This window comes from Macrobrachium nipponense, chromosome 16 (genome assembly GCF_015104395.2).
Source record: "Macrobrachium nipponense isolate FS-2020 chromosome 16, ASM1510439v2, whole genome shotgun sequence".
NCBI lineage: Eukaryota > Metazoa > Arthropoda > Malacostraca > Decapoda > Palaemonidae > Macrobrachium > Macrobrachium nipponense.
The window spans coordinates 4820069-4831654 of NC_087209.1; the positions used below are offsets into that span (position 1 = coordinate 4820069).

Sequence of the window (11586 nt, forward strand, 5' to 3'; positions counted from 1 at the left end):
GAAATTTTTAAATGTTCTTCTCGTCATTTGTAAGTTGTTTGGTATTTCTGGTCTGTTTTAATCAAGTGTGCATGTAATTTAAGTATGAGAGTTGTAATTTTACCATTAAACTGTTTTTACTTTTCAACTATTGGATCTTGTGATCAGCTCTTATTTTATGTTAACATTTTATACTTTATTTTGTAGAAAATCCCTGAAGATGTGGCGATGTTGTCACGAAACGTAGGATTAAAGGATAATGTGAATCTCTTCGTGTTCCTGCCCTTGATCTTCTTTATCATATATATATATATATCTATATATATATTATATATATATATATTATATAGTATATATATATATACATATATATATATATATATATATATATATATATATATATATATATATGTATATGTGAATATATATATATATATATATATATATATATATATATATATATATATATATATATAATATATACTACTATATATATAGATATATAATATATATATATAATATATATATATATAATATAGTATATCAAAGTTAATTATGTGTATGGAAAAATGATTATGGGGCCTCACCGTACAATTCACATAATGTTCATATTGTGAGTTAACGTCGAAAGGTAATTTGTTGTATTTTGCCTCTTCCTCTTTTGCCTTATATTCTGCGACACAGATGTCCTTGGCTCTCTCATTGGTAAAGGCTGACGCAGCGGTTGGCAGAACCATCTTTAAGCTGATAGTCTCCTCATCTTGAGGAATGTCAATATTAATGTCGAAGAATGGTGTACTGAAGAAAGAAGGAGAAGAAAGTCAGTAATGAAGATTATTTAGATGTCTATTGATGATTCCAGGGAAGTAATCTTGCCATATTCTTTGGAGGATTGAATTTCAAGTCAGTGGCCCCTGTAGGTTCCATTTGAATATGGTATACCTTTTAAATAATTATAATAATAATAATAGTCTAATCCACAAGGACAAACCATTCTACTTTAAATCATAGTAGTACATACAAGTGCCTCTTCATCATTTTGAGCAAAGCTTCTCCAACATCAAATTCGGATCCTGGTAGTGGGCTGAATTGATACCCAAGTTCCTCAAAGACTTCCCGGGCGCTCGTGAAACGTTCATCCTCATTGTAGTTACTGTAGTTCAGACAAGAATCATATGTGACGAAGAGATTCTCCAGATCTTCATCGTCCTTTGGGCCATAGGTTAGGGCCTCTGTAGGGAGAAGAATATGTTAATTATTACTGTTTAAAGGTGCACAAAGGGGTAGGGAACCAGAATGTATTTAGGGGCGCATTCATTAGAACTGACATTTATGAGATGGAAGAATAACTCTAATTTTTCGTTGCATTTTGCATCATAGGGAAGTGATCATGTCCAATTATTTTTGTTTAATTTTTCACTTGAATTGTTGTACTGTATCATAATAAAACGAAAAGTCCAAACAATGAGTTGAGGTTTGCGGGTAGTAAAGTTTTAGATAGTTTATTGTAAGAAAATGCTCGCCAAAAGTGAAGCAGTAAGGATATAAAATATATTTTCCAGTTTGCAAAATATATGACACTTCTGTTATCTTACTCTACAGCTTTATTTATCCCTCTCTTTGCAAACTTGTCTTGTCACCCATACTGGAAAACAACTGTTCTCAAAGTGAGTCACAACTGGCCCGATTCAAAAGTAGTTGTGGGAACTTGTATATTCAAACTTTTAATTCGTGTTAACCCATTATGCACTTTTACTGCTTCTTTTACAAACACTTGCCTTTAATGATTTTGTCTGCAAAAACCTGTGGGTCTTCTGGTTTCAGAAATGGGTCGTCCAGCACACCTCCGCATGAATACTGGTAGAAGTCCTTTATAAGAAAAAGATGGAAGGGAATTAAGACTCACAGGGCCCATCCATAGGTAACTCAAACGAAGTTGGACAGCTGGGTAGGAAGAAAACAGAGGGAACAGACTGTCTACAGTGTAACATTCAAAAGATGCTCTAGGTTTTGTGATATACAGGAAACCACGAGTTGTTATGGTAATTCAGATATGTTATGGCTGGCCCCTGTGTACTCTATCGGTTAGTTACATACTCAAGCAGCTTATGTAGTTTCGTGTATCTGTAGGTTACTTTTATTTAACTTACAGAGTCAGGGAATGTAATTTAGTCATAAAGAATTCTTGAGAGAATTAATAAAAGTTCACAGAAGATGAACAGTAGGCTCTTGTATAACTAAGAGAGAAGACTTAGGAAAGCTGTAGAATGTGTCCATGCAGATTTAAAATAGTTGTCGAACATTCAGACATCTTTAAAACAATCACATGGCTATTTGTGAATACTGGATGTTATGTTAAAATTAAAAAAAGAAAGTAGTGCAGTTTTCTCCCCGTATTCAAGGAGGGATGCGTACCAGACCCCCCGTAGAATAGTTGAAACCCCTATAATAAAAATGCTTCAAACTGCCTATTTTGTTACTTGAAACTCAAGAAAAACACACTGAAAATGTTTATACCTTGTTTTTTTTAATAGTTTTATCATAAAAAGTGCATTTTTTTGATGAAATTGAAAAAACAGTAATTTGTGGATATTCTCATGGAAAAATACAGCGAATACATGACTTTCCTGCGAATGATGGGTAGATATGTTCCGAAGAGAAATCCGCGAATGCTGAGAATGTGAATTCGGGGATTCACTGGACTACTATACTTCTTAGTACTATATCATGAATGGTTGATGGCCACATGAATATTTTGAATGCTGTTCTATCATGCTTGTTTCTAGGAGCTCTGTTACCTATTCAGCCTTCAGAGAATGCTTGTTGAAAGCAAAGCACAATTTTAACCCTTTTTATTTTGATAATATTCTTATTCAAAATGGTAATTGAAAAAGGGTGGTCCCAAAACAAAAAGAAAGAAAGAGCATAAATTTCATGACTTGAAAAAAATCCACAGGTCGGAGGACAAAGATATTTAAGAAAACCACAGTTTCAGAGTGTCGGCTCTCTTCAGTGTAGAGACCGTTTGGGTTGTAGTGTCTCCACATGAGGAGGGACCATGACGCTCCAAAACTGTTTATGGATTTCATTCTCCAATTTGTGGTGTTTTTGGAGTTCAAAGTTCAATATACTGATCTGTAAGTTTCATGACTTACGTCACAAGGATCAACATCTCCCGGGTCCATCATGTCCAGCATCCGCCTTGCCACTTCTGTGCAGACCTCTGTGTCACACACCCCTTTAGGTGCTACAAAAGAGAGAGAAAAAAAATATAGTTTTTTGTACATGGTTTGTTCCGGTGTTCATAAGGGTTTTTATTTTAAAGAGTTTTTGGTGTATTAAATATTTTTAAGAATGCATTAGTATTGGACAATGTAAATGTTATTGAAGAGCCATAAATGAAATGGAAACTCACCAGCTGGAGGTTGGAGGCTTACAGGATACAAGTGGGCCTCTGTTGTAGATTCCACTGTTGTAGTAGAAGAATCTGTCGCATTTGTTACCCCAGCAGTCATTGTAGTAGACAGTTCTGTTTCAGTTGTTGTCTCAGCAGTTTCTGTAGTAGACACACCCGTTGACATTTCTATTTCAGTTGTAGTAGGCATTTCTGTCACATTTGCCGTCGTATTCAGTTCAAGAGTGGTAGATATGACATCAGTTGTAGTGATATTGTAGTCCAATACATACATTTCAGTTGTACTATCTCCTTCAGTGACATTGTAGTCCCCAAAATCCTTTCAGTTACTATCTCCTTCAGTGACATTGTAGTCCAAAGCATACATTTCAGTTGTACTATCTCCTTCAGTGACATTGTAGTCCAATACATACATTTCAGTTGTACTATCTCCTTCAGTGACATTGTAGTCCAAAGCATACATTTCAGTTGTACTTTCTCCTCCAAACTCTGTTGTCATGTTGAATGAGTCTGTTGTAGTAGTTTCATTATCAAAAGCTTCAACCACAATTGTAGTCTCGGGTAAGTCAGATACTGGTGTTGTAGTACCATCTTCATCGGTGAAGTGACTGGATTCTGTACTGTAAGTGGAGGAGTCAGTGCCGTATGTGTCTTGTTCCAGTAGTGATTCCTCTGTTGACCAAGTGGATGAGACTGAAGAAGTTGAGGGTGAGAATGTTGAGGTCGATGTTGGTGGGTGAGGGGATGTTGTAGGGGGTTCTGTTTGTTTCCTCGTTGTTGATGTGGTTCTTACTGTTGTTGAGGGACTGGCTGTTGAAGTTGTCTGCTGGTCTGTAAAGTCACCTTCGTAGGGCAAATGTTTTGCGGCCTGCAACGTAATATTTTATTCGAATTTCAGATGTATCACAGATTCCTGTACATTATGTTATGAAGTAATGTTATTCATACTATCACAGATGTGCAGTACATAAATTTTTGTCAGAGCAATGCTTTCTTTTGGATTTTGACTAAAAACTGAAGAATTAGTTCTTTAACCATATTCCGTCATTAAACTTGGGTCCATTTTTGAGCTTAAAAGTATGTAATTTTTTTTTTTTCTGTTTAAAATACCAAAAGAAGCATCAAATACAAGTAATTATCCATTTTCTTCAGTTGCCCCATTATATATACAAAATATGTATATACTGTATAGGTATACTTTTATAACTCTATAGCAAAGGGCATCAGAAGATGTCTTGCAGCATTTCATCCATTTATTATGCAACGTTTCGAGGCCAAAAAGCCTCGTCATCAGGCTGAAACATAAAAATATCAAGTATAATATAAAATTAACTCAACTAATTATAGAGGTAATTTATTTTAAAAGAAACTAAAACAAAACAAACCGGAGAGGCTAAGTATACCTTTCAAGGGATAGGAGGGAAGCTCATGCCAAGAAGAGATGGAACTATTTGCTTAATAAAAAGTGATTCATAGATCACATGCTGCTGTGGGGAAGGGGCCCTAGTCAGAAGTTTGAATTTGCTCATACTGGATGTTAGATATAGGAAAAAGTACTTTACCGCCTAAAGTACTAATTTTAATAGCTGTTGTCGTTTCAATTAATTAAATTCTCTTGATACCCCCTTCCACAGGGCCCTTACTTTAACGTCTAGCTGGACAGAATTCCATACGTAAGTTATGGTTTTACAAACAAAATGGTTTTTTTTTTGTAAACAGTTAAATACGTTCCTTAATGGCAAAATTATACCCAAAGTGAACTTCCCTGATGTTCATAGGAAACCATTTTATGCCGGAGGCTTCCTTTTATTCAGAATTATTATTTTTTTGACAAAATTAAAACAGCTAAAGCCCCTTCACACGAGGGGCAAAAGAGGGGCAACACGACAGCACTCCTATTTGCCCGTAATTCTCTCGCTTTTCAACCAGTGGTTACCAGATCAAACAGTCCAGGGGAGGCAGTAGTCACAGGCCAGCGAACCTATGACTTGGATCACACTCGTGATTGCCATCCACTCTCAAAATTGGTAACAGTGTCTGCCCGCCGTGCATTTGCCCCTTAATACGTCAACATGCCCATGCCCTGAAATGCCAACTAATAACAACAAATTCCCTTAATGTAGTCTATTTCTTTTTTTACTTGTCCCAGATGTAATCGGGAAAAATATGTTAGATCGTCTCGTAGGGGGGATGAGATATTACATCGAGTTTCGATTGGCGTCTCCAGCAGGAGTACTAATATTCGGAACCGTGTTTATAGTGTAGATTTTAAACATCCAATATCAGCAATTCAAACTGAATGACTAGGGGGGCCTCTTCCCCACAGCAAGGAGCTTGCGATCTACGAAATCACTTTTCATTAAATAAATAGTTCCAGAGTGAAAATAGTCAAGCGACCCTCCACCCACCCCCCCCACCCCCCCCCCACCCCCCCCCCCTCCTTGCATGGAGCTTACAATTTTAACCTTAGTATCTTATGACCGTCACTCGTCTTCCCTCCTACCCCTTGAAAGGTATACTTATCCTCTCCCTTTTATGTTGCTTTAGTTTATTTTTAGATAAATTACCTCTATAATTAGTTGAGTCATTTCATTATACTTAATTATTATATTGGTATGTTTTTCATTCTGATGATGAGGCTGGTTGGCCTCGAAAACGTTGCATAATAAATGGATGAAATGCTGCAAAATGTCCCCTTCTGTCCTTTGCTGTATATCCTGCCAGTGGTCGGTGATTTGGTAGTGTATATATATATATATATATTATATATATATATCATATATATAATATATCATATATATATATATATTATATATGTAATATATATATATATATATATATATATATATATATATATATATATGTTACGCAAAATGTGGATAATTGCCAAATGTGTACATTTTTGCAATTAATTAATTTTGCCTATTGTGTACAATTTGCAGGCACAAAGCGCTGGCAATTGTACACAATAGGCAAAATTAATTGCAAAATGTACACATTTGGCAATTATCCACATTTTGCGTAACATATATATCCTGTAATATGCCTCTGCTAGTGTGTTGACATTTTAACCAACTGCGCCATGTTATTTTCTTAAGACTTCCAGGCCGATAATGGTTTCGTTTTTAAATTATTATTATAACATTGTTCTTGCTATCAACAACGGGAAACCGTTATCGTAAATTTGATGCCACTGACTGAAATTTGGTTTTTTTTGAAAATTTCCACGACTTGGGTTACGTGACATGACGGCATATTTGATTGTGTTTGAAAGAAAAAAACAAAATCTGCCCAACTGGCATGTATCATCTACAAGTGCAAAAAACAAGAGTTAATAAACTTACATAAATTCACATGCAAATGTAAAACTGTATCCAAACAGTATATGTAGGCTACTGATGGTGAGACAAAGCAGATTTTGTTGGAAAGCCAGCTCATTTGCATATCAAACATACAAAAATATATATAATAATATATATATAATATATAATATAATATATATAATATATATATTATATATATATTTAGTATGTTTGATATGCAAATGAGCTGGCTTTCCAACAAGATCTGCTTTGTCTCACCATCAGTAGCCTACATATACTGTTTGGATACAGTTTTACATTTGCATGTGAATTTATGTCAGTTTATTAACTCTAGTTTTCTAGCACTTGTAGATGATACATGCCAGATAGGGCAGATTTGTTTTTTTCTTTCAAACACAATCAAATATGGCCGTCATGTCACGTAACCCAAGTCGTGGAAATTTTCAAAACAAATTTCAGACAGTGGCATTAAATTTAACGCAATGGTTTCCCACAAAAGTTGTTGATAGCAATAATAATGTTATAATAATAATATAAAAACGAAAGCATTTTCGGCCTGGAAGTCTCGAGAAAATAACATGGCGCCAGTTGGTTAAATGTCAACACACAGGAGAGGCATATTACAGGATGTGCCTTTAGTGCAATCTCACAAGATTACAGAATGTGGAAAATCCCGTAAACACGCTCTCTCTCTCTCTCTCTCTCTCTCTCTCTCTCTCTCTCTCTCTCTCTCTCTCTCTCTCTCTCTCATTTGTTGCTAATGGTTACTCTTACTGCATGTATACCTTTCTTTAAGTATTCTCTCTTTATGTTACAGGAATTCTCTCTCTCTCTCTCTCTCTCTCTCTCTCTCTCTCTCTCTCTCTCGGCTCGTCTCAGGTAGTAAAAAATAAGAAAATTAAGGAAAATAATTCAGTACGAATATACATTTAAACAAGTTTGTCTACATAGTTGATCTCTCCCCCTTTTTCCCTCCTTCTTCTCTCTCTCTCTCTCTCTCTCTCTCTCTTCGCTCCTCTCTCTCTCTCTCTCACCTTACACTCCGGGCGCGGGTCGTGTCTGCGACAAGGGTCGGGCACCAGGCACAAGATGATGATCACTATGATGAAGATGATGGCCACCGTCGCCAAGGCGCAGGTGGTCCTTTTGTTTGCACTCGCCATGGTCTGTTTCGCTCCTGGTTTCCTTCCGTGTTCCCTGTAGGCATAGGAAGTCCCTCACGCCACCCAATCCCTCTCTCTCTCTCTCCGGGGTGGGCCACTGTTTTTCACTGCTTGGTTCACCTCCTAGTTTCCGCCCCCTTGTAAAGGGGGCCCCAGTGGGGAATAGCACTATTGGGTCCCCTATATCTATGACTAGGTCTACCTTCGTTGCCAGCAACTGATTCGCGGGAATTTTGTCCTGGAACGAGAAGGAAGTTGAAAGTTTGAGTAAATATGCATCATTTAGTGGTCTGGGGGGGGGGTTTTTTTTTTGGGGGGGGGGTGGGTGGGCGTGTTTGGTAGGGTTGGTGGTTGGGAAAGGAATTTCTACTAACTCACACAGGAGAGGCCCTATTAGCCAGGAAAGTGTAGAACTTTTTCCATACAGGCTAATCATTGATCTTGGAAACACATTTAGAGCTCTTTGTATGCAGATTATTATGATTTGTTAAAGCCCTTTACCACATAGGGGACTATATGTGCCGTCAGTGATCCTCAACCGTAGGCATTACTTCTTTGCTGCGTCCCTTCTGCTATTAACAAGGTATCTAATATCTATACTCGGTTTTTTTCCATCTGTCCATCCGCCTGTGGTGTTTGCGTATGGTAACACTGCGTCCCGGGCTTTTGATAGTTACATTCAGCTTACATTCAACAATAGTAACAATATCCTATTTCGAATATTAACGGTGTAATTCGCATTCTGTAAATTATTAAAACACTTTTCAGTTGCAAATGTACACCCAGATATCCTTTTATTTACCTAAAACTTACACATAGCGTAACTATTTAAAGCCCGGGACGCAGTGTTACCATACAAAAACACCACAGGCGGATGGACAGATGGAAAAAAGAGAGTATAGTTGATGTTCATAACAACCAAATATATATATATATATATATATTATATATATATATATATATATATATATATATATATATATATTATATATCATCACATCACCGTAATTCATATATACACATCAAGATACAAATGTCTTTCAATATCTAATTCGCTCTACTTCGGAATTAATATATTTTCATATAGGTTACCGTAGAGGAATTTAAATTTTATTATTATTATTATTATTAATTTCGTCGGCTCAAGGGCTCGAACCTCGAGAATCAAGAAATCAGGAAGTACAGTAAAGCTCTCTACGTGCATGCGGGTAGAGAGCTTCACTGTACATCCTGATTTCTTGGTGCCGAGGTTTTGCGCCTGTGAGCCGACGAAATTATTATGAACTAAAGAAAAAAAATTCCTGAAGCGGTTAACATATATGAAAATATATTCATTCCAAAGTAGAGAGAATTAGATATTAAAGGACATTTGTAGCTTAATGCGTATAATATATTATAGATATATATATAATATATCATTATATATATGAATAACTTGATCATGAAATATATAAAACGTGATGCTATGTATAAATAAAGGTTTTTTGCCACGAAGGAAAAAATGAAAAAGCGAGATAGCCGAGTACTTTCGGTCCTATTCGGACCCTTTTGACCGAAAGTACTTGCTATCTCGCTTTTTTTTTCATTTTTTTTTCCTTCGTGGCAAAAAACCTTTATATATATATATATATATATATATATATTATAAATATATATATTATATATATATATATATATATATATATATATATAATATGTGTGTGTATAAGCTCTGTCCATTGGTCTACACACTTACCTTTAAATATTTTTAATACACTAGAATATAATGTTTCTGGTATGGAGAGAAAGTAGGAGAAATTGCTGAAACGATCGAATGTCAAAAGTGTAGTATTATATAAAAAGTGAAAATTTCTGTGTGAAAACTGCATGAGAATCATCCAATCTGAAGTTTATTCGGCCCATAAAACTCAGCCACGGCCCAGTTGTGGCCTATGTTGTTAGTACCTATAGCGCTGCCAGAAGTACGGTTATGGCTAACTGTAACCTTTAATCAAATGCAAACAACTGAGGCTAGAGGGCTGCAATTTGGTGTGTTTGATGATTGGAGGGTGGATGATCAGCATACTAATATGCAGCCCTCTAGCCACAGTAGTTTTTAGGGCAGACGGAAAATTAAAACGAAAGATGGTTTTTCGAGGAGTAATTTCTAAATAATCTTTATTGGTTGTAGAAATTAACATTAGTGCTCTAAGATGTCGTGTACGATTTAAAAAGTCGATAATAATTTTTGTGTGGCTGATGACAAAAATTAAAAAAGAAAAAACGGAATTGAAGAGAAAAATCCCCCCAAAATCCGCGACAATATTGGGACTCGAGAAAGAAAAAGTTCTACCAGATGTAACTTATAGTGACCGCAAAAACCTGACCGATAACTTTAACTATTTTGAAGAAAAAAAATTGAAAGAATCTGTCATAGTTTGGAAAAGGAGATTCTTCCCGGTGATCACAATGAGAAATAGCAAATTCAGTAAGTTTGAAGAACTGAACCTGAATGGCTTTGAAAAAACGATGGGAGACAAAAAAACCTACTGTGAAAACGACCCCCATAAGTGATTTAATTGTGGCTAAAACTCTGGTCAGTTGCGGAAGCTCTATTTTGATAATTGTCCAAATGAGTTCAGCACAAGCATCCTTGTGATAAAGAAAATCTAAGCTTCTATAGCCCAATATCAAACCTATCTTCGTTATCAAAACTTATAGAAACGGTAGTTCACGAACAAACCTGGGAAACACCTGAAACAACTCGACATTAGTATACCGGATGATCAGTCACCTTGCAGAAAACACCAGTTAACAGAGGCTAAATTGTGCGCGATTACAAATATGGTAAAAATTATGGCAAATGAAGAATATGGCATGCGCGAGTTATACGTACTCGACCTGTAAGTGCAGCATTCGACACAGTTGACCACAATCTGCTGCTTGAAGACCTGAGAGCAGTAGGCATCGAAGATGGTGTTCATACACTTGCTCAAATGGTACAAAATCTACATAGAAAACAGAAAAGGAACTTTCGAGGCTTGACTACAGCGACGTTATGTAGTACTACGGTCCCCCTAACTACCTTCAAAGAAAATTGCAAGGAGTACAAAATGGAGCCATCAGTTTAATAACAGGATTACTTTCCCGTGACAGAATAATCCTAGCACTAATTGAGCTACATTGGCTCCCAGTAAAAGCAAGAATAAAATACAAAATACTTCTTACAGTCTTCAAAGCACTAAAATATGGCGAACCAACATATCTGAGAAACTGCTTAAGATTCTTTAGACTTAAAATGAATATTGTGATCAGACATGCAAATGAATCATATAGGCTAGTGGAACCTATAACAAATTGTAAGTCAGGCGAGAGCTAGAGCGTTTGAACATTGCACACCAAGACTATGCAACAAAATACCGCCTGCAGTGAAGATCATACAAGAAGAAGAAAAACTTATACAGAAAAAATAAAAGTGCTATTTAGCAGGAAAGTGCCTCAGTGGCGTGGTCGGTATTGTGTTGGCATGCTACCTCGGTGGTAGCGAGTTCGATTCTCGAGCATTCCATTGAAGAGAGGTGTGTGTTTCTGGTGATAGAAGTTCACTCTTGACATGGTTCGGAAGTCATGTAAAGCCGTTGGTCCCGTTGCTGAATAACCACTGGTTCCGTGCAACGAAAAACATCATACTAACAAACTATTCTGCAGGAGCTGCGGTACTGATGAG

General features: G+C 36.3%; 1 protein-coding gene across 3 annotated transcripts in view; it reads right to left on the bottom strand.

Annotated features, from left to right (window-relative positions):
* The window catches only part of LOC135195541 (uncharacterized), a 15357-nt gene extending 7365 nt beyond the window's left edge, over positions 1-7992 (bottom strand). For 2 of the 3 annotated variants that reach the window (XM_064221793.1, XM_064221794.1), the window contains exons 1-7: positions 7752-7992; positions 3721-4262; positions 3395-3675; positions 3135-3226; positions 1758-1848; positions 1001-1211; positions 567-777 (exon numbers count right to left, since the gene is read on the bottom strand). In XM_064221793.1, the coding sequence (XP_064077863.1) occupies positions 567-777; positions 1001-1211; positions 1758-1848; positions 3135-3226; positions 3395-3675; positions 3721-4262; positions 7752-7880 (1557 nt within the window). In that variant the 5' untranslated portion in view covers positions 7881-7992. The remainder of the gene's footprint in view (positions 1-566; positions 778-1000; positions 1212-1757; positions 1849-3134; positions 3227-3394; positions 3676-3720; positions 4263-7751) is intronic. The other variant, XM_064221795.1, reaches the window with a different exon arrangement.
* Between the last annotated feature and the right edge of the window lie 3594 nt (positions 7993-11586).